Source organism: Schistocerca cancellata, chromosome 2 (genome assembly GCF_023864275.1).
Source record: "Schistocerca cancellata isolate TAMUIC-IGC-003103 chromosome 2, iqSchCanc2.1, whole genome shotgun sequence".
Taxonomy (NCBI): Eukaryota; Metazoa; Arthropoda; class Insecta; order Orthoptera; family Acrididae; genus Schistocerca; species Schistocerca cancellata.
In genome coordinates, this window is record NC_064627.1 from 1,053,844,680 (window position 1) to 1,053,868,120 (window position 23,441).

At 41.2% G+C, this 23,441-nt stretch overlaps 1 protein-coding gene across 1 annotated transcript in view; it reads right to left on the minus strand.

The window, feature by feature from the left end:
• Positions 1 to 23,441, minus strand: part of LOC126160954 (galactosylgalactosylxylosylprotein 3-beta-glucuronosyltransferase P-like) — a 220,932-nt gene that overhangs the window by 15,092 nt on the left and 182,399 nt on the right. Inside the window, exons 4-5 of the mRNA XM_049916947.1 lie at positions 5,513 to 5,689; positions 5,146 to 5,259 (exon numbers count right to left, since the gene is read on the minus strand). Of these exons, the coding sequence (XP_049772904.1) occupies positions 5,146 to 5,259; positions 5,513 to 5,689 (291 nt within the window). The remainder of the gene's footprint in view (positions 1 to 5,145; positions 5,260 to 5,512; positions 5,690 to 23,441) is intronic.

A 23,441-nucleotide genomic window follows, 5' to 3' on the forward strand; every position in this document is an offset into this window, starting at 1 on the left:
CAGACCAGTATCTTACGGTGTAAGGTATAATATTTGTTTCAAGCTCTTTGAATTATTATGTTTCAGCTGTGTTCTCACATTGTGCCAATGTGGATCTGCTTCTTGTAATTCTTTCATGGTTTTGCACATATGATAGTATTGCCGATAGTTTTCGTCTCTCATGAGTAAAATGCAATAGTCTGTTACTTGTTCTGGTGTTCCTGCATTTTCGATTAGACCTTGGGGCAATCTATACATTGTGTCAACTACAATGTTTTGTTTACTTACTGTGAGAATTACTACAGATGACTATTCTTGTACAGATAATGCCCAGAGCGCTAGGTGCGGATATAATAATCGGCAAGACACATAAAACTCAAAGCTTGGTGATCCGTATATCCCTTTATGTTTATACCATAAATGTAGAAATTTAAGTTTTTTGAATGTCCACACAGTAGTTAGTGTCTCAAATTCTGTCACAGAATAATAACACTTACATTCAGTGAGGTGCTGCTTCCAAAGCTGATTACTTTTAAATTGCAGTTGTTTCAAGGAAAATGCCTTTTTTTGCATGTTGCACATCGAAATTTTTATTGCAATTTATATACAGCTGCTGCGAAAATGGCCACTGCAAGAAATGTGCTGATCACTTTTATTTCATACTTATCCTGTTCTTGATTACTTTGTAACAGATATGAGCCCAAACCTTTGTATGAGGCATTACAGCGACAAAAAAATCTTTCCTCTTCTCAGGATGACATAGGATATCCGAATTAACCAGTGCTTCTTTTATTCATTGTTGTATTCCTGCGTACAAAGCCAAAAAGCGTTTTTCCTAAATAAACCTAGTGATGTAGTGCTATTTAATAACGAAAAGCCAGAAGAAAGAGCAGTGACAAAATATGGTTTTCACTGCTTCTTGCTGTTTGAATGTGGGAAATTCTTGATTCCGCTGGTTTTACCATAAACTGGTTGTATTCCCTTTGAGGATATTACCTGCCCTAAAAGTTTGATCTTCTTTCTTGCAAACTTAGATTTTTTCACGATTGAGGTTCATTCGCCAGTTCCATTATTGTACCCTGGATGTAAATGGAATCTGTTCTTTCTTTCCTTAGTAGGCGAATTCGGTGCGTAGTTCTGGGGAGCCGGATTCACCTTTGTCGGCTGAGTAGGAGTCCTACATGATTAACAAAGTTTTTGCCTGCGAATTAGGTTAGTTACAGTATCGCGACTGCGACGAAAGGGCCAGGTGATTACTGTTATGTCTCGAGCCACGCCTATCTTCCTGGATTAAATCCAGTGAGTCGAGCACAGATATAAAGTACTCTTTATTTCTCTATGGAACTAGTACAAGATTTTCACGTATCTCAGACGGCAATTTTACTTTTAACATCCGCAACATATCACGTTTGGACTCAGGATCGTCCCAGTAGTGAATCATATTTAGATACTTTTCAAAATAACGTCTTAGGCTACCTTGACGTGGACCGAACGATTTTGGTACAAAAACTAGTTTTCCCAATCTTTCCTGTACCGAGCCAGATCAAAATTTGTTTAAGAAAGCGCTTTCAAACTGTTTGTAGTCGACACAGTTATCTGCTGTTTCGTTTGCACATGTGGTACCTCGCACTGTATTTAGCCTATCACACAAATGTTTGTCGGTCTATCCAAGACCTAGGCAAAGCTGGTTTAAATGATTTAAGAAAAACAAGAAGGTGATCAGTCTTTTTCTCTGGGATGTGTACCTGAAACTGGCGTTATTTTAGTATACTCTCGTCCAGTAACACAGCCAACAAGTTAGGTACTGCTCCTCGATTATACAACAGGCTATTAGTGGGGAACTGAGCACCATACACATTTCCATTACCACAATTTCATTCAGTTTTCACGTGACTGTAACTTTCGCACGTGAGTACGACCTTTTATGAGTAGTCTGTTACACTTTCCTATACTTCACTTAGTTTCTTTAGCAAATTACACAATTATGAAGACACATTTTGTTGCCAAGCATGCACATCTTTGCCAAAAGCTTGTTTGAGTTCATTCAGTTCATGAATCTGCTCAGTTTCTGCAACCTCATTGCTTGCAAAGTATTCGCTCACCGACCATTGCACAGCTCACTTTAACTCTTCACTAATATATTAAACAATGTGCTTATCTTTGTTGGTTATTCATTTGGAATAATTACTCCTAAAGATATGTAACTGGTCATCGAAATGTAACTTTAAGGAGAGCAACGGTGGATGCAGACCGATGGAATTTTAGAAAATATAAACTGATTTCATAAACCGCTCTATACTATATGATTGATAACAAACTCTTCTATAGTGAAATGTTCTACTTTAGACTGAAATGTATGTACCGTGTCATGCAGTGTGGAATTTCCACCAGAGAGTTTGTCTACATTCATACACAAAGTTTGGTGACCATTTGATAATTTTGACACATGGTGGCTTACGTTTCTTGATGTTGTCTCAAATTTTAATTCTCTTGAGGTATTCGTCCTACATTTGGAGAAATGATACTATGGTGTGTCTGAAATTAGCTACACTCGATGAAACTTCTAAAATTTGGGTTGTGGTTTTTTCGTTGCTACACCGAAATTTATAGTCATTTCATCTTTAGTAATCGGAGTGGACATATCAATTCTTATTTCGTTTTTCAATGTGTACATCTCAGCTAAATGCTTTTGCAGAAGTTGTCCTATTTCGGGTTTACTAGACGCTCGTGCTGAAATTTGTCACGTTTAGAATGCATATTGGTTTCACTCACAGCAGCATTAATATCTTCCAAGTTTAAATTCATTTTTATCTCGTAACATTTTACTAAAATTCATTTCCCACATTTTTACTTTTTTACAGTTTTGAGCCGCGCGGGGTAGCCGCACTGTCTAGGGCGTCTTGTCACGGTACACGCGGCTCCCCCCGTCGGAAGTTCGAGTCCTCCCTCGGGCATGGATGTGTGTGTTGCCCTTAGAGTAAGTTAGTTTAAGTTAGATTAAGTAGTGTGTAAGTCTAGAGACCGAAGACCTCAGCAGTTTGGTCCCACCGAAACTTACCACAAATTTCCAAAATTTATAGTTTTGATCATAATGATGAAAAATTGATGAACCACAATACACCGTTTTTATAATAACTGCTGTTAACTGACAATGGAGAATATTAACGCCGCTGTCGAATGACCACAATACTGACTGCATTCACTTCGATATTGGAATACGCCATTTTTTGCGAATTGTAACAAGATTGTCAATCTTGGCCCAGCTACACTGCGTATTGTTATGTCTGTCGCTGTTCGCTGTATTGTATTTTATGAAGGTTGCGACTACCTGAGATAGAAAAGTTGTGTACTGCTGAGATATTTAAATAGAATAGCATAACCTTGCAGCCTAGTACCTACTTTTAGCAGTATTACGCAATAAAAAACTTAATCTTACCTTAAATCCTTTCATTCTGATCCCGAATTTTGATTTGTTTCTTTCTATATTTTCTTGCTTATTTCATTTCATTTTTGTCTCTGTCTGAGCAGTTACAATTTCAGGTTTTCCCTCACTATTTGTTCATACAATAAAGAAAAAGAAGCGAACAATTACAACAATTAAAACAATTACAGTTTCATAATATAGATGTTATTTAATGAATGTCGCCAATGTGAGCTGGCTTCCATTTCTCCTCACTCGAATATTTCAAATAAAACTTTACCCGAATGTAGTTTGTAAGCTGTCCCAGTTGGTTTTGGGAACGACGCAACTGAGGCTGTGGACCGATGGAATTTTAGAAAATGTAAATTGCATAGTGTGGATTGATAAACACTCTATGTTGTTATGATAGATTACAAACTTTCCGACTTCTCCTCTGAATGACTGCAGGTACTGGTCGTGTGATAAACAAGAATTAACATTATAGCTTATTAATAAAATCACGCCAGTGGCGTGTTGGTGGCACATCGAAATGTTGTTTCCTCCCCGCGATAAAAGCTGAGAACCATAACATTTAACACAATAATTATTGGCACAAACATGTGATCTGGTGGATGTAATAAAGATACAATAGGTAGGTAGCTCAGAATCAGTTCCTTACATTAGATGTCATTCACCACTACAGCCCACGATGCTTACATTATAACAACTGGAGTAGGAAAAACAAATGGGAAGAGCCAGGCATCTCCTAGCAACTGTCTAAAAAGATTTGAAAGCTGCACCTTCTTCTATTACACGAGTATTTACGCACGATATCTCTGACGTTTGCATCGATATCCGAAATCTTTACACGCATACAAAACACAATTTTTTTTTTTTTTTTTAGAAAAGGGTATTACACTTCACACGAAAAGAGTGAAAGGTAAGTCTTCTCTTAAACTGAAAAACAGATATATAAATAATTTAAATATGTCAAACACCTCATTTTAATAGCGTTCATTACTTCAATAAACTTTTTAGACTCTATTATTAAAATTTTAATGTATCAAGTAGGCCTATGCAAGGCACATATTTTTGTCCATCCTTCAGTACAGTGTACTGCATGATTTTGGATTTGATAGTTAAATATGTAAGTAGGCTGTTTAGGTTCTTATATGTAGGCTGTTTAGGTTCTTATATTGGTAACGCCGCCGCCACGTAGCGCTCTCTGTATGAAAATCACTGGCTGTGCTGTGTGCAGTATGTGGCTAGTTTGCATTGTTGTCTGCCATTGTAGTGTTGGGCAGCTGGACGTGAACAGCGCGTAGCGTTGGGAAGTTGGAGGTGAGCCGCCAGCAGTGGTGGATGTGAGGAGAGAGATGGCGGAGTTTTGAAATTTGTAAAAATGGATGTCATGAACTGCTGTATATATTATGACTTTTGAACACTATTGAGGTAAATACATTGTTTGTTCTCTATTAAAATCTTTCATTTGCTAACTATGCCTATCAGTAGTTAGTGCCTTCCGTAGTTTGAATCTTTTATTTAGCTGGCAGTAGTGGCGCTCGCTGTATTGCAGTAGTTCGAGTAACGAAGATTTTTGGTGAGGTAAGTGATTTGTGAAACGTATAGGTTAATGTTAGTCAGGGCCATTCTTTTGTAGGGATTTTTGAAAGTCAGATTGCGTTGCGCTAAAAATATTGTGTGTCAGTTTAAGCATAGTCTTGTATAATTGTTCCAAGGGGACGTTTCAAATATTTTTCTGTTACCTTGGTGCAGTTGTTGGCTTTTAATTCTATTTCATGGGGCTCAAATGGCGCCAAACTTTTCAAAAAACCATCTTCTTCAAAACCAGCCTTGTATGGCATCGAAGCGTTTGGTCTCTGTAAATGAGAAGTTATAGAACTTTTACACAAATACTCTAGCATTTCTTATAGTATATGTACAACAATGCGTAAGTGTGGAGCAGATAAGTAACAAAACAAACATTATTTTTTATTCTCAGGATGTAGTTACGTTTGAGCAATTTAGCTTCCGCAGGTATACTCAAAAACTTCTTTGTTTCCAAAAACAGTTGCTACAAATAATTAACTTCTGTCTTTCTCTATATGCTACTGAAATGTTAGCTTGCCTTACCTGCAGCAAGAATTCTACACTGACCGCAAAACCTGCCATATCAACAGGAAACTTGCGTCCACCAATCCAACCATCATAGAAGCCCTTAAACTTGCCATCTGCAACCACAGGTGTGCTGATGCCATAACCTGTGACTAAGCCTACAGGCCACATTGCTACTCTCTCAGTAGATCGCATCTATAAAAAGTAGAAGACACTGATTATAGAAAATATTGTATCCCAGAAAGTATCATTAGACTACAATCAGACATCTCTAACACAGACCAAGTGAAACTGTCAGATACAAGTGGAGGAATGGATAAGAAGGGTGTAAACAAAGAGATTGTGGCTGAAGAGCGGGTAAAGGCACTGAAGAAAACATTGAGAATTTAGGTAAGCTATGATTCAGTTACTCATAAGATTAGGTGTACGTCTTGCTTTGGTTAACACCTCGACATAAATTACACAACTGCTAGTTTCAGAATTTTAATAACCGCACGAGGAGTGGTAATTGGACAAATATGGTAGCAAATTGTCCAGAGTGAGTTACAGTTCCGCAAAAAAAAGAGGTGAGATAAGAAGAAACTTAATTACTGATTTCAGGAAATTTCTCGCCTTGAATCCAGCAGCCTCTTCTCTGTGACTACTGCTACTTTCTTTTTCTTCTTTGTCCGTTTGAGTTGGAAGCATGGGTGAATATTTTTGAATTATCAGAGAAGTTTCTTTTTCCTATTGCCACTAACATCCAGATTTATGCTTCTCTCCTCTTGGTTTGAGGCCCAAAGATGCTTTTTAGAATAACATGAAGCGAATCATGTGACACTGTGGTTGTTCCTGCTCGTTCAGAAGGAGAGAATGCGGAAAATTGTACTCCATTGTACGTTTTCTTTGCCTAGTCGAGTCGATGCCTCTGCCAATAAAAGAGTCAAGCGCTGCTCCTTACCACAGAGCGGGGGCAGGTGTTTAGGTATAGTTGTGCTGTAGACCTTGATGGATGAGTATGCTTATTCCTTGGGTACATCAAGTTGAGGTGCGTTCAATGAGATATCCCTTTCTTAAACGTGATGGTATAAGTCCTTTCATATTAATTAATTACATCCATTTTGAGGAATTTGTATGCGATGGTTAATTAACTTGTAAGTAAAATAAGATTTGTTATCCTGCTTTGTTCATTAGAGGTAAATGTTCCTGTGATGATTTCGCATTTACTTGTGACAAACTCTCTAGGAGGAGTAGGCTTAACAGTAGAATAAATTTGCTAGCTTTCACGGTTGTTAGTCGCACGTGTATCCCTCGCAGTGTTGTCACCGTTCGTTGTCCTTTACATTCTCGCATTCAGAGCATTCTTATCACAATAACTCTAGCATGGGGAGGTTTAGGTGTTTCCGGTAACGTACATCTTACTACGAACAGATCGCTTCCTTGGTGTGAGGTTTGAGCACAACGTGGTGACCAAGCTGTGCCAGTCGATGAACGAACTGTTCCATTAGATACAACTCGATTTTTAGAGTTCAAGGAATGCCGATTTCGCGGTCTCCACATTTTATGATAACTTTTGGTACATTCAACGTACCTTGCCCCCAGGAGATGATCTCATCTCATTTAGCGTTCAACACTTTCCAACTCAGCTGCATTTTTCCATCTATTGAGAACAGAAACTACGTTTGCATCTTCCGTTTTGGTGTAACCTGATTATTTCTTAACCTATCGCTGTGAGAGTCTCCACTGGTGGCTGGTTATTTAATTTTGTTTCACTAACAGTGTGTTTACGGAACCATAGTTCGTCTGAATATTATCCCTAATGCTGGACAATTGTCTTTTGCGCAGAGTGACGCATTAAGTAATAACTTATTGACTCTATGGAATATACTTACTCATTTGAATTCTTAACTTGAAAAAACAAAGCACGTGCTAGAATTGTATGAGGAATGAGTCAGACACAGATGAATAACAACATATCCCTAACACGTTTCCACCCCACGTGGTCGTAGCGCATTCCATTTTTTTCAGTAGTGACTAATTCTAGGGCAAAAGCTTTCTCGTTTATTTAAGTATCGGTACGATCATTGTAGGTGCAGTGGGCGACTTTGTTGTATAAAGAAAGGAGGCTAAGAAATGAATTTTTCTCTCAATAAGCGAAATTAAACCATCTACATCTACATGGTTACTCTGCAATTCACACTTAAGTGCCTGGCAGAGGGTTCATCGAACCATTTTCATACTACTTCTCTACCATTCCACTCTCGAATGGCGCATGGGAAAAAGGAACACCTAAATCTTTCCGTTCGAGCTCTGATTTCTCTTATTTTATCATGATGATCATTTCTCCCTACGTAGGTGGGTGTCAACAAAATATTTTCGCATTCGGAAGAGAAAGATGGTGATTGAAATTTCCTAAATAGATCTCGTCGCAAAGAAAACCGCCTTTTTTTCAGTGACTGCCACCCCAACTCGCGTAACATATCAGTGACTCTCTCACCCCTTCTGCGCTATAACCAAAACGTGCTGCCCTTCTTTGCATTTTTTCAATGTCCTCCGTCAATCCTACCTGGTAAGGATCCCACACCGAGCAGCAATATTCCAGCAGAGGACGGACAAGTTTAATGTAAGCTCTCTCTTTAGTGGGTTTGTCGCATCTTCTAAGTGTTCTGCCAACAAAGCGCAGTCTTTGTTTCGCGTTCCCCACAATATTATCTATGTGGTCTTTCGAATTTAAGTCTCTCGTAATTGTAATTCCTAGGTATTTAGTCGAATTGACAGTCCTTAGGTTTGTGCGATTTATCGTATTTATGGGATTTCTTTTATTACCCATGTGGATGACCTCGCACTTTTCTTTGTTTAGTGCCAATTGCCACTTTTCGCACCATACAGAAATTCTCTCTAGATCATTTTATGATTGGAATTGATCGTCTGATGATTTTACTAGACGGTAAATTACAGCGTCATCTGCAAACAATCTAAGGGGGCTGCTCAGATTATCACCTAGATCATTTATGTAAATCAGGAACAGCAGAGGGCCTATGACACTACCTTGGGGAACGTCAAATATCACTTACGTTCTACTCGATGATTTACCGTCTATCACTACGAACTGTGACCTCTCTGAGAGGAAATCACGAATCCAGTCACACAACTGAGACGATGCTCCATATGCACGCAATTTGATTAATAGTCGCTTGTGAGGAACGGTACCAAAAGCCTTCTGGAAATCTAGAAATATGAAAGCGATCTGAGATCCCTTGTCGACAGCACTCATTACTTCATGGGAAGAAAGAGCTAGCTGCGTTGCACAAGAACGGTATTTTCTGAATTCGTTTTGGTTATGTATCAACAAGTCATTTTCTTCAAGGTGATTCATAATGTTCTAGTACAGTACATACTCCAAAATCCTACTGCAAATTGAGGTCAGTGATATGGGTCTGTTATTCAGTGGGTTACTCCTATTTCCTTTCTTGAATATTGGTGTTACCTGTGCTACTTTCCAGTCTTTAGGAACAGACCTTTCGTCAAGTAAGCGGTTGTATATGATTGCTAAGAAAGGCGCTATTGTGTCTGCATACTCTGAAAGGAACCTGATTGGTATACCATCTGAACCGGAAGGCTTGCCTTTCTTAAGTGATTTGAACTATTTCGCAACACCTAAGATATCTACTTTTATGTCACTCATACTAACGGCTGTAATGGTTTCGAATTCTGGAATATTTACTTCGTCTTCTTTCGTGAAGGGATTACGGAAAACTATACTTAGTAACTCCGCTTTCTTGGCACCATCATCGGCAACATTTCTATCGCTATCGCGCAGTGACGGTATTGACTGTTTTTTTTCCAGTGGTGTACTTTACATACGACCAGAATCTCTTTGGGTTTTCTACCATGTTTTGAGACAATGTTTCATTGTGGAAACTATTAAAAAGTCAAATTTCGAGCTTCCGTGAAACTTAACCAGTCTTAGAGATTTTGCGTTCTTCTGAATTTGACATGATTTTTTCGCTGCTTCTGCAACAGTGTTCTGACGTGTTTTGTGTACCATGGTGGATCAGTCCCGTCTATCAATAACTTACGCGGTGTGAATCTATCTCTTGCTGTCGATAGTGTATCTTTGAATTTGAGTCATACATGGTCTACACTTAAATAATTAGCTTGGAAGGAATAGAAACTCTCTCTTAGGAAGGCATCAAGCGAATTTTTATCTGCTGTTTTAAATAGAGATATTTAGCGTTTATTTTTAGTGATTTCGGTTGATACAGTTTTGAGCCTTGCGACAATGACCTTGTGTTCATTAATCCCTGTATCCGTCATGATGCTCTCTTATTAGATCAGGGTTATTTGTGGCTAAGAGGTCAAGTGTGTTTTTGCAACCATTTACAATTCGTGTGGGCTCATGAACTAATTGTTCAAAGTAATTCTCAGAGAAAGCATTTAGTACAATTTTGGAAGATGTTTTCTGTGTACCACCGGCTTTGAACATGTATTTTCGCCGACAAATCGAGGGTAGATTGAAGTCTCAACCAATTATAACTGTTTGAATGGGGTACTTATTTGTAATGAGATTCAAGTTTTGTTTGAACCGTTCAGCTATTATATCATCTGAGTCGGCGGGTCGGTAGAAGGAGCCAATTATTACTTTGGTACGGCTTTTGAGTATAGCCTCTACCCATAGTAATTCGCAGGACCTAACTATTTCAACTTCACTACAAGATAAACTACTACCAACAGACACAAACACACCACCGCCTACTTTATTTAATCTGTCCTTTCTGAACACGGTTTGCGCCTCTGTAAAAATTTCGGCAGAATTTATCTCCGTCATTAGCCAGCTTTCTGTTCCTATAACGATTTCAGATTCAGTGCTTTCTATCACCGCTTGAAGCTCTGGTACTTTTCCAACACAGCTACGACATTTTACAACTACAATACCGACTATTGCTTGGTCAATTCTCGTCTTTTATTTGCCCTGTACCCTTTGAAACTGGAGTCCTGAAAAACCGCCCAGTCCACGCCATACAGCCCCACTCTTGCCCAACGTAAAGTCCCGAGCGACTGGAAAAAAGCGCAGGTGACGCCTGTATATAAGAAGGGTAGAAGTACGGATCCTCAAAATTACAGACCAATATCCTTAACATCGGTTTGTTGCAGGATTCTCGAACATATTCTCAGTTCGAATATAATGAATTTCCTTGAGACAGAGAAATTGCTGTTAATGCATCAACACGGCTTTAGAAAGCATCGCTCCTGCGAAACGCAACTCGCCCTTTTTTCACATGATATCTTGAGAACCATGGATGAAGGGTATCAAATGGATGCCATATTCCTTGACTTCTGGAAAGCGTTTGACTCGGTGCCCCACTGCAGACTCCTAACTAAGGTACGAGCATATGGTATTGGTTCCCAAGCATGTGAGTGGCTCGAAGGCTTCTTAAGTAATAGAACCCAGTACGTTATCCTCGATGGTGTGTGTTCATCGGATGTGAGGGTATCATCTGGAGTGCCCCAGGGAAGTGTGGTAGGTCCGCTGTTGTTTTCTATCTACATAAATGATCTTTTGGATAGGGTGGATAGCAATGTGCAGCTGTTTGCTGATGATGCTGTGATGTACGGGAAGGTGTCGTCATTGAGTGACTGTAGGAGGATACAAGATGACATGGACAGGATTTGCGATTGGTGTAAAGAATGGCAGCTAACTCTAACTATAGATAAATGTAAATTAATGCAGATGAATAGGAAAAAGAATCCTGTAATGTCTGAATAGTCCATTAGTAGTGTAGCGCTTGACACAGTCACGTCGATTAAATAAATATCTGGGCGTAACATTGCAGAGCGATATGAAGTGGGACAAGCATGTAATGGCAGTTGTGGGGAAGGCGGATAGTTGTCTTCGGTTCATTGGTAGAATTTTGGGAAGATGTGGTTCATCTGTAAAGGAGACCGCTTATAAAACACTAATACGACCTATTCTTGAGTACTGCTCGAGCGTTTTGAATCCCTATCAGGTCGGACTGAGGGAGGACATAGAAGCAATTCAGAGGCGGGCTGCTAGATTTGTTACTGGTAGTTCTGATCATCTCGCGAAATGCTTCAGGAACTCGGGTGTGAGTCTCTAGAGGAAAGGAGGCGTTCTTTTCGTGAATCGCCACTGAGGAAATTTAGAGAACCAGCATTTGAGGCTGACTGCAGTACAATTTTACTGCCGCCAACTTACATTTCGCGGAAAGACCACAAAGATAAGATAACAGAGACTAGGGCTCGTACAGGGGCATATAGGCAGTCACTTTTCCCTCGTTCTGTTTGGGAGTGGAACAGGGAGAGAAGATGCTAGTTGTGGTACGAGGTACCCTCCGCCACGCACCGTATGGTGGACTGCGGAGTATGTATGTAGATGTAGAAGTACCCGTGTAGCCGCCTCCTGTGTGTAGTGGACACCTGACCTATTTAGCGGAACCCGAAACCCCCCCCCCCCCCCCCCCGACCTATGGCGCAAGTTGAGGTATCTGCAGCCTACACGGTCGCAGAACCGTCTGAGCCTCTGATTCAGACCCTCCACTCGGCTCTGTACCAAAGGTCCGCAATCGGTCATGTCGACGATGCTGCAGATGGTGAGCTCTGCCTTCACCTCGCTAGCAAGACTGGCAGTCTTCACCAGATAGCCGCCGGAGACCAGAGAGAATCTCTTCCGATCTATAGAGCCACCACCTGCAGTTGGCAGCACCCTGTACCCTTCATGGCATCCGGAAGGATTCTTTCTACATCTTGGATGACTCCCCCGGTATGCACACGGAGTGCACATTGGCTTTCTTCCCGTCCTTAGCAGCCGGCCGCTGTGGCCGAGCGGTTCTAGGCGCTTCAGTTCGGAACCGCGCTGCTGCTACGGTCGCAGGTTCGAATCCTGCCTTGGGCATGGATGTGTGTGATGTCCTTAGGTTAGTTAGGTTTAAGTAGTTCTAAGTCTAGGGGACTGATGACCTCAGATGTTAAGTCCCGTAGTGCTCAGAGCCATTTGAACCATTTGAGCTCACCGACTGTTTCGTCAACATACGAGGTGAACACGCCAACTGCCATCATGCGGTTTTCCAGGAACGTTACTCTGTGGAAGGGGAGTCAAAACAAACGAACGCATGCCTCAACTTATCTGTAGATACTCGAGCGTTTTTGGAAAAAAAAGACGGTCAAAGTTGTCGAGGTAATTTTTGTACCTTTTACTGCATGATACGCTAAGACGAAATGGCGTCTCTGTGGTTAACGTTGTGGCTTCTCAATTTTGCGCCCCGTGTTCGACAGCCGATTATTGTTTTTATTTATTTTATGTTATTTTTTTCTATTCATTTATCTACCCATATCCGTAGAAGGTCACCACACGAGCGTTTCTTACCAAATTGGAAGATGCAAGGGTGTTATTTTTATTCTATTCATTTATCTACCCATATCCGTAGAAGGTCACCACACGAGCGTTTCTTATCAAATTGGAACATGCAAGAGCGTTATAGTAATTGTATAATTACAACCAGATTTCAAACAAGTTTCATATATTTATTGTATATGTGGCTGTACGGTGTGTTTAGGGGTTACAATCTTTTCTAATTCTCATATTCTGATATTTCATTCTTATATCAGTTCTTATATTAATCCTCATATTATATTGATATGTTTACTCTTCAGGAAGATTTGGTGTTTTCCCTTGGATGATACCGATCCTAGAAACATTCGAAACACAGATATTCTGAACATCACGAGCATCGCGCAAAGATAGGTTTGCAACAGTGACGTTTCTTCTCACTCGGGAAAGAAACGCCGTTGACATTGCTGAAGATTTCGTCCACTGGCAATAATTTCGCGGAAAACCATGCATAACGGATTACTTTCCCGAAAACTGGAGCTTGCAATTTATTATGAATCCGGTTACACAACAGAAATTTCACCGAAAACAATTTTAGCTAGATTTCTTATTTTTTCTTTAGTTCATTCATCTAACTTAAAGTTGGTAGACGGATAAGGACAACGCTATATCAATATACATTGGGAAACATTCGTGTAGTAATCTTCTATAGACGTGGGTATACAAATTAAAAACAAATATAAAAATAATAGTATAATGAAAGTAACAATGTAAAAGAAAAACCAACATAAAAGTAATAGTCAGGTTTCGAACAGAAGGTGCAATTAAAAAAAAAAAAAAAAAAAAAACACGACGCTAACCACTGTGCCAGCACTTCGTCGGACGACAGTGCACGGTAAAATGCACACAAAGTGCAGGAAAATACATCGGAAAATTCTGACCATCGTTTTTTTTCTTCAGAAATGGTCGAGTATCTACTGATAAACCGAGAAACGCGTTCGCTTATCTTGACATCTCTTTCTGGGAAATCGGGTGATGGCACTCGCCACGCTCTCCTCGTTAGGCGCAATCAAAGCAAATGTGTTGAACGAGACAAGACTTCGAAGGCCGTAGTCATGTACTCTGTTTACACAACCATAACGTTGACACGATTCCTCAATCAGTGATTACAGAAGGGCAGTAGATAGGAATCATATAGCTGCACAACAGCTGGTGTAAGAAAAGTCTTGCTTAACACAGATATTTCAGTGATTCTTTTCACACTACGTAGTAAACCCATTTGATGTGGTGATTCTCCAACATGTTCCTTTTATTAAAACCAGTGAACCTCTTTTCATCTACATCTACGTGATAACTCTGATATTCACAGTAAAGTGCCTGGCAGAGAGTTCAATGAACCACCTTCAAGCTGTCTCTCTAGCGTTCCACTCTCGAACGGTGAGCGGGGAAAACGAGACTTCCATTTTTCTGTGCGGGACCTGATTTCTCTTATTTTATCTTGATGATCATTTCTCCCTATGTAGGTGGGTGCCAACGGGATGTTTTCGCAATCGAAAGAGAAAACTAGTGATTGAAATTTCATGAGAAGAGCCCGTCGCAACGAAAAACGGCTTTATTTCAATGATTGCCACTCCAATTCATGTATCATGTCTGTGGCACTATCTCCTCTATTTCGGATAATACAAAACGAGCTGCGAGCTGCCCTTCTTTGTACTTTTTCGATGTCATCCGTCAGTCCAACCTGACGCGGATCCCACACAGCACACCAGTACTCCAGAACAGGGCGGACAAGCGTAGTCTCTTTAGTAGACCTGTTGCACCTTCTAAGTGTTCTGCCAATGAAACGCAGTCTTTGGTTTTCTCTACCCACAACATTATCTATGTCATCGTTCCAATTTAGGTTATTTGTAACTGTAATCGCTAAGTATTTAGTTGAATTTACAGCCTTCAGCTTTGTGTGACTTATTGCATAATAGAAATTTAGCAGATTTCTTTTAGTACTCATGTGAATAACTTCACTCTTTTCTTTATTCAGGGTCAATTGACACTTTTTGCACCATACAGATATCTTATCTAAATCGTTTTGCAATTCATTTGGTCATCTGATGACTTTACAAGACGGTAAATGAGAACATCATCTGCAAACAATCTATGAAGGCTACTCAGATTGTCACTTAGGTCGTTTATATACACTCATGCTCATAAATTAAGGATAATGCTGATACATGGTGAAACAACGCTCTGGTGGGCGGTTTGTGGGTTTAAATCACCTCGGGGTATGACCATGCGGTGCATTTGACCTGCGGTCGTCGCACGGTGGCGCTGGCAGCAGTCCACATACGACGAGGTGAGTTGGTGCATGTCAGAGTACGGTGCAGCGAGTAAGTGTGCAGACGTTTTCAGACGTGCTAATGGTGAGTGTGTGTTGAAAATGGCGCAAAGAAGACATATTGATGACGTTGTGAGGGGTAGAATACTAGGGCGACTGGAGGCTGGGCAAACACAGCAGGTCGTAGCACGGGCCCTCCGTGTGGCACAAAGTGTGATCTCAAGATTATGGCAGCGATTCCAGCAGACAGGAAAAGTGTCCAGGCGCCACAGTACGGGACGTCCACAGTGTACAACACCACAAGAAGACGGATATCTCACCATCAGTGCCCGCAGACGGCCACGGAGTACTGCAGGTAGCCTTGCTCGGGACCTTACCGCAGCCACTGGAACAGTTGTTTCCAGACACACAGTCTACAAACGACTGAACAGACATGGTTTATTCACCCGGAGACCTGCAAGGTGCCCGTAAAGACTGGTGTCAAGAACACAGCACATGGTCACTGGAACAGTGGTCCCAGATTATGATCACGGACGAGTCCAGGTATAGTCTAAACAATGATTATCGTCGGGTTTTCATCTGGCGTGAATCAGGAACCAGATACCAACCCCTTGATGCCCTTGAAAGGGACCTTACGGAGGTCGTGGTTTGAAGGTGTGATGTGGGACTATGATTGGTGTACGTACACCCCTGCATGTCTTTGACAGAGGAACTGTAACAGGTCAGGTGTATTGGGACGTCATTTTGCACCAGCATGTCCTCCGTTTCAGGGGTACAGTGGGCCCCACCTTTCTCCTGATGTATGATAATGCACGACTCCACTGAGCTGCCATTGTGGAGGAGTACCTTTAAACAGAAGATGTCAGGCGAATGGAGTGGCCTGCCTGTTCTCCAGACCTAAACCCCATCGAGCACGTCTGGGATGCTTTCGGTCGCCGTATCCCTAATGTCTTCAAATCCGTACGACACTTCAGGAGCTCCAACACGCACTGGTACAAGAATGGGATGCTATACCCCAGCAGCTACTCGACCACCTGATCCAGAGTCTGCCAACCCGTTTTGCGACCTGTGTACGTGTGCATGGTGATCATACCCCATATTGATGTCGGGGTACATGCGCAGGAAACAGAGGTGTTTTGTAGCACATGTGTTTCGGGACGGATTTCTCAACTTATCACCAATACCGTGGACTTACAGATCTGTGTCGTGTGTGTTCCCTATGTGCCTATGTTGTTAGCGCCAGTTTTGTGTGTGGCACCACATTCTGCAATTATCCTAAATTTATGAGCATGAGTGTAGATCAGGAACAATAGAGAGCCTATAACACTTCCTTGGGGAACGCTGGATATTACTTCTGTTTTACTCGATGACTTTCCGTCTATTACTACGAACTGTTACCTTTCTGACAAGAAATCACGAATCCAGTTGCACAACTGAGGCGATATTCTATAGGCACGCAATTTGATTAGAAGACGCTTGTTAGGAACGGTGTCGAAAGCTCTCTGGAAATCTAAAAATATGGAATCAATTTGACATCGCCTATCGATAGCACTCATTACTTCATGTGTATAAAGAGCTAATTTTGTTTCACAAGAACGATATTTTCTGAATCCATGGTGACTAGGTGTCAATAAATCGTTTTCTTCGATGTAATTCATAATGTTCCAACACAGTATACGTTCCAAAAACCTACTGCTAATCGACGTTAGTGATATGGGTCAGTAATTGAGCGGATTATTCCTATTTCCTTTTTTGGGTATTAGTGTGACAAAGACACCATTGTTTTTCATCTCTATGTGTATGCTGTTGGCCCGCATCTCGTGGTCGTGCGGTAGCGTTCTCGCTTCCCACGCACGGGTTCCCGGGTTCGATTCCCGGCGGGGTCAGGGATTTTCTCTGCCTCGTGATGGCTGGGTGTTGTGTGCTGTCCTTAGGTTAGTTAGGTTTAAGTAGTTCTAAGTTCTAGGGGACTGATGACCATAGCTGTTAAGTCCCATAGTGCTCAGAGCCATTTGAACCATTTGTATGCTGTTGTCATTGATAACTAAATGGAAAGAGTATGTATGACATCATCATTATCCTTGAACGTCGCGCTACATGAAAAGTTTTCAGGTGCAAAACAAGATTGAAAAGCAAACATATTAATGTTTACGCTCTATCGGTGACGAGGAAAATCTCAGCCACTGGCGAACTGTAGTACGTCAGTGAGCAACATTATCCACCACGCCACACTGCGTGCCCCATTTCTCAGGGCGTTCCTCTTTCTCTCTTGCAAAACTACGACCCACTGCTAGAGAAGTCCTCATTGGAGCCGACTACACCACCTGGTATGGCGGCGCTAATGGATCCTTGCGTTCTAGCCGCGTTGTTACATCCTCTTCACCATCAAGTTAGACCCTCCCGTCGAAGCTTTGCGACTGTCCAATGAGAAATGCAAGACAGAAGTATAAAGAGGAATTACACAAAACCAGGAACAAACATTGGACAAACTTTGTTAAAACAGAATTACAAAAAGACATATGGGGGCAGCCGTATAATCTTCAGTCAGAACGCCTAAGGGCACCGACTGTACTCTCAACATTAAAACAATCTGATGGCACCATGACGGAGGGGTGGCGGATTTCGGCTGAGTATCTTTTAAGCAGACTGCTGCCAGATGACGACCACACACAGGATGAACAGTGTCACTTAGATCTTAGTCGGAAAATGAGGGAAATTTACATAAGTGACAGAATTACTTTGTCATTTTCACAAGAAGAAGTCGCAATAGCAATCAAAAAACTTAAGAGTGGTAAAGCACCTGGCCCAGATAAAATCTTTCCAGAAACAATAAAACAGGCAGTCACTCAAATTACGCCATTTCTCACAAAATTGTTTAATGATGCTTTAAGCATAGGTAGAATCCCACATTTGTGGGAAACAGCTGAGGCGGTCATTATAAAAACGTCTGAGGACAAGGACCCGACTGATCCTAAAACATACCGTCCTATATGCTTATTAAACACACTGGCTAAGGTGCAGGAAAGGCTATTGTGTGATAGGCTACAGTCACAAAGACGTCTTACCGGCCTTACACCTTTCCAGGATGGCTTCAGAGAGGAGAAGTGCATAGACGATGCTATCAATCAAGCACTACAAATTACGAATAGCACTCCTGACAAGTACGTGATGGCTATACTTATTGATGTAGCTGGAGCCTTTGACAATCTATGGTGGCCATCACTGTTTGCTCGCCTCAGAGAGATTCAGCTACCTACATCTTTATATAACAGTCTACTAGACTATTGTCGCAATAGAGTAGTGGAGTGGAGAGGAGGCACCAGAAAGGTAGTGAAACGCATTAGTAAAGGCTGCCCACAAGACTCGATATGCGGCCCGATTTTTTGGGACATCGTCTTTGAGCCCCTCTTGGATATTATGGCCCAAGATCACTGTGTAAGAGGGGTAGTTGCTTATGCTGACGATCTCCTACTTCTGACGTCGGCGAACTCACGAGCTGCACTCGAACGAAACGGCACGCAACTCCTCATGAAAATCGACGATTGGTGTAAAAAAAAATAAACTTCGTATTGCTGCAAACAAAACAGTTTACATCCTACTCAAAGGAGTACTGCAGAAAAATCCGATTCTGAAACTAAACGATGTTAACATACAGAGAAAACAAGTTGCGCGTTACCTCGGCCTACACTTAGATGAAAAGCAAAATTTCAGTGAACACATGAAACTCACAATAGATAAAGCCAGCAAAATCATGCGTAAGTTGGCCAGGTTGAATTCGACGCAGTACAGATTGCCTCTAAAGGTACTACGGACATATCACATAGCAATGTTCGAGGCCATAGCATGCTTTGCAACAAGTACTTGGGCACACCGATTAGTGCTGCAAACCAATAAAACTCTTATTAGAAGAGGACAGAGAAGTACGCTATTGAGAATGACTGGCGCTTTCAGCACGACATCTGCGGAAGCTCTGTGGGTGGTCATGGGAATCTACCCCATTGACATCACAATAAAATATAGGGCTGCCTCCTATTGGCTTCAAAAAGGAAGAGGAGATAAGGTGCGGGAGATAACTGGGGAAGAGATCAGGGACAGACTGGGACTTAAAAAATGGCGTAATGTAACATGGCAAAGGGAATGGGACTCCTCGGATAAGGGTCGTCGCGTCTACTCCTTCTTTCCAGATATTGAGGAGAGGCTGAGGTTGACACATGTGGATCCAAGCCGTGGGATGGTCCACTTTTTAACGGGTCATGGGCCATAACCAGTACATCTAACACGTGTTGGATTAGTCGAGAGTGACATGTGTGTCTGTGGGGACTTGGGGACCCCTGAACATGTCGCACTTACGTGTAACACCCTTTCGCATGTACGGCAAGCACTAGATGACACAGATATAAAACAAAAAATACGCAACCAAGACACATGGAACACACTCAATGACATAACAGACAAGGTCTCTACAGAAATGTATGACCTTTTTTAGAAGGCAGAATCCCAATGGTAGGAGACAGGTACATCATGGTACACAAGGCCTAAATTACACTACAGAAGCAAGCACTGATACTAATTCTGAAAGTGATACACAAAGTGAAGTGGATCTAGAATGAGACTGAATTGAAGTATCTAGCCTGGTAGTAATTATGAAGGTTTTTTAGCTATATGAAAACTCCACACTAGAAATGACTGGAATCAGACACAAAACAGAGATCTGGAAATGTCTGAAGTTGTTAGTACCCACTACACCCTTGGAAATTATACTATATCCTAAAGTAGCTACACTTGAAGGGCCTGTGCCTGCTGTTATGTGCATTATATATAATTTTACTGCTGAGAGCCTTTTATGTTTTGTATCTTTTTAATGCAGCTTTAACTAGATGGGGTCTGGACCCTATAAATGACTAATTGTATAACTATCAGTAAATTTGTGTAAATTTGTGATGCCCCAATACAGGAAGAGAATGCAAATACGTTAAACAACGTGTGCAATAACTATAATCCCAAAGTAGTTACATTTGAAGGGCCTGTGCCCGCTTTTATGGGTATTATATATAATTGTACTGCTTAGAGCCTTTTACGTTGTATATCCTTTAATGCAGTTTTAACTAGATGGGGTCAGGACCTTATAGAAGACAAATTGTATAATTATCAGTAAATTTTAATGCCCCAATAGAGGAAGGGAGTGAAAATACTTTGGATAATGTGTGCAGTAACTACAATCCCAAAGTAGCTACATTCGAAGGGCCTGAGCCTGCTGTTATGGGTGTTATATATAATTGTACTGTTTAGAGCCTTCTATGTTTTATATCTTTTTAATGCAATTTTAACTAGATGGTGTCAGGACCCTATAGAAGACTGGTTGTATAACTATCAGTAAATTTGTTTAAATTTGTGATGCTCCAAAACAGGAATGGAGTGTAAATACTTTGAACAATGTATGCAATAACTATAATCCCAAAGTAGCTACATTTGAAGGGCCTGTGCCCAGTGTTATGCGTGTTGTATATAGTTGCACTGCTTAGAGCTTTTATGTTTATATCTTACATATACTTGCACTACCTAGAGCCAAATTCCCGCCTTTTATGTTTTACACCTTTTTAATGCACTTTAACTAGATTGGGTCAGGACCCTACAGAAGACTAATTGTATAACTATCAGTAAATTTGTGTAAATATTAGTAACTGCTCGAAACTAGTTGCAATAACCAATCTCAAAATTTATACATCGTTATGTTCACATGTTATTAGTTTTATCAGTTGTAAGAGAGTGTGACAGGCGTTGGTTAATACCAGTATTACTTTAAATGTTCTAAAACAGTACAATATAAGACAAGGGTGTATGTAGACCAATGTAGACCAATAATAATACTGTAGTGCCTCTGCCCTTTAAATTTGTGATGCCCCAAAACAGGAATGGAGTGCAAATATTTTAAACAATGTATGCAATAACTATAATCCCAAAGTAGCTACATTTGAAGGGCCTGTGCCCGCTGTTATGGGCGTTACATATAATTGCACTGCTTAGAGCCTTTTATGTTTTATATCTTATAAATACTTGTACTGCTTAGAGCCTTCTATGTTTTATATCTTTTTAATGCAGTTTTAACTAGATGGGGTCAGGACCCTATAGAAGACTAATTGTATAACTAACAGTAAATTTGTGTAAATATTAGTAACTGCTCGAAACTAGTTGCAATAACCAATCTCAATATTTATACATCGTTATGTTCACATGTTATTAGTTTCATCAGTCGTAAGAGAGAGTGATAGGCCTTGGTTAATACCAGTATGAGTACATTATTAAGTATTACTTTGAATGCTCTAAAATAGTATCATATAAGACAAGGGTGTATGTAGACCAATGTAGACCAATCATAATACTGTAGTGCCTCTGCCCCTTATTGAAGTAGACAATGCAGTCTGTATTAGAAATGTTTACCTGTTTTTAATCAAGCTTCTAAGCTACAAGGTCAAAGCAACTATAGGCAACTCTCAATAAATGTAAATATTTTTCTTTTTATTCTATTATTGTAAAGTAATATTGTTCCTTTCTAACTCACTATGTTCATATCATCTGTATATTTCATTTAGTTTTATATTTATACTAAATATTATTAACATGATAATACTTTGTAAATGAAACAGCAAACCACGCACGCAGCATGCAGCATGTGATAGCATAGATCTGGCCCGCCTCCTCGTGGCTAGGGACGGAAACGGTGCAGCTACTCGCAAACAAACCATTTGTGAGTAGCCGCAACGGCTAAGAGACCATGACTTGCTGCATACATACTGAAATCAGTAAGCTAACGACCCACCATAGTTATCAAGGCGGTGGGTTTCGCATGTGGTTAAATGAAAAAAAAAGTCCAATGAGTCTTCACTCTTCTCGAACCTTGTATCGTCGCTCTGTGCTCCTGGACTGCAGAAGGCCTTCTTACGAAAGTTACGGTCAACGGATCAGCGCTTTTGTCTCCATATGAAGGATCACAATCCTCGACATAATGGGTGATACCTGACAAGCGACGAAGAATACGATACAGTCCAAAATTACGCTTTAGTAACTTATATTGTAATTCCACGTTCCGCACAGACGTAAAAATCCATAAAATGTATCATGAGCTGTACCTCACTTAGTAATGCTTGGCGTTATACCGCTGTCGGCCTTTCTCGTGGGCGTCCTGTCTCCGCTTGCGAGCCACTTGCCTTGCGCCTTCAGTTCTAGTGATGAGGTGTTTCACGCAGTCGTCCCCTGCATCGTCCAGTTGAAACGGGAACAGTGAATCCACTGTCGTTTCGGCCTCACGACAGTGGAGCAGAAACAACCCTGCAAAGCCTGTGGCGTCTTGCGGCGCTGTGTTGCATGCGAACGTCATGACTGGCAGTATCGTATCCCACTCTTTCTGATACACCGACGTACACTGCGAGCATGTCTGCCAACGCCTTATCAAACCGTTTGTGAGTCAGGTCGTCCTTGGATGGTAGGCAGTTGTCATCCTGTGGGCGATGTCTCTACTAGAAAACTTTGCCTCGAGCCGAGATCGTCACACGGGGTATTACATGCTTCCAAATGATGTCTTCTACAACGAACTTCGTAACTTCTGGAACTCTACCAGTCGGCTCTACTTTGGTGACAGCATAGTTGGTCGGGTGGTCATTGCAGGCTGTTATCCACTGATTCCCCTTTGAAGACTTCGGAAACATTCCCCCAAAAGTGGATACTAGTTCGATGGAAAGGCGCTGTAGGAGGCAGTGTTGGTAGAAGATGCCTCAGCACATGCTTCCGTGGCTTACAGTGGCTCACATAGTGTCTAATGGATCGGTAGAGACCTCGCCAGTATACCTGCATATGATTTGGTCTAGAGTCCACAAATCCCAGGTGACCAGATATTGGAGCGTACTAGAAACACTGTAGGATAGCCGGCTGCGGATGATCTGGGATGACTAGCGATCATTTCCGCTCCATCATATCACAGTTGCTATTATAAAATTTTCTGTTTATTTGTTGGAATTATCTTTTGTTCAGTTCCTCCATGTTCAAGGCCTCTATCGTTTTCAGCAATGCTGGATCTTCTTTCTGTTCAGCAGCAATGTCATTCAATGCAGCGGTGAGTGAGGTTTCTTCCACACTTCTGTGTTCCGCTAAAGGATTTCTTGAAACGCACTCAGATGTCTCGTGTTCGCGTCCGCTTTCGTGTATCACTGTGGCGTCTTGCTCCTGAAGCCCAGGTACACATCATGCCCGTCCACCTGACGGATCTTTCAAGATAGCCCGCCCTGGCTGGCTGCAGA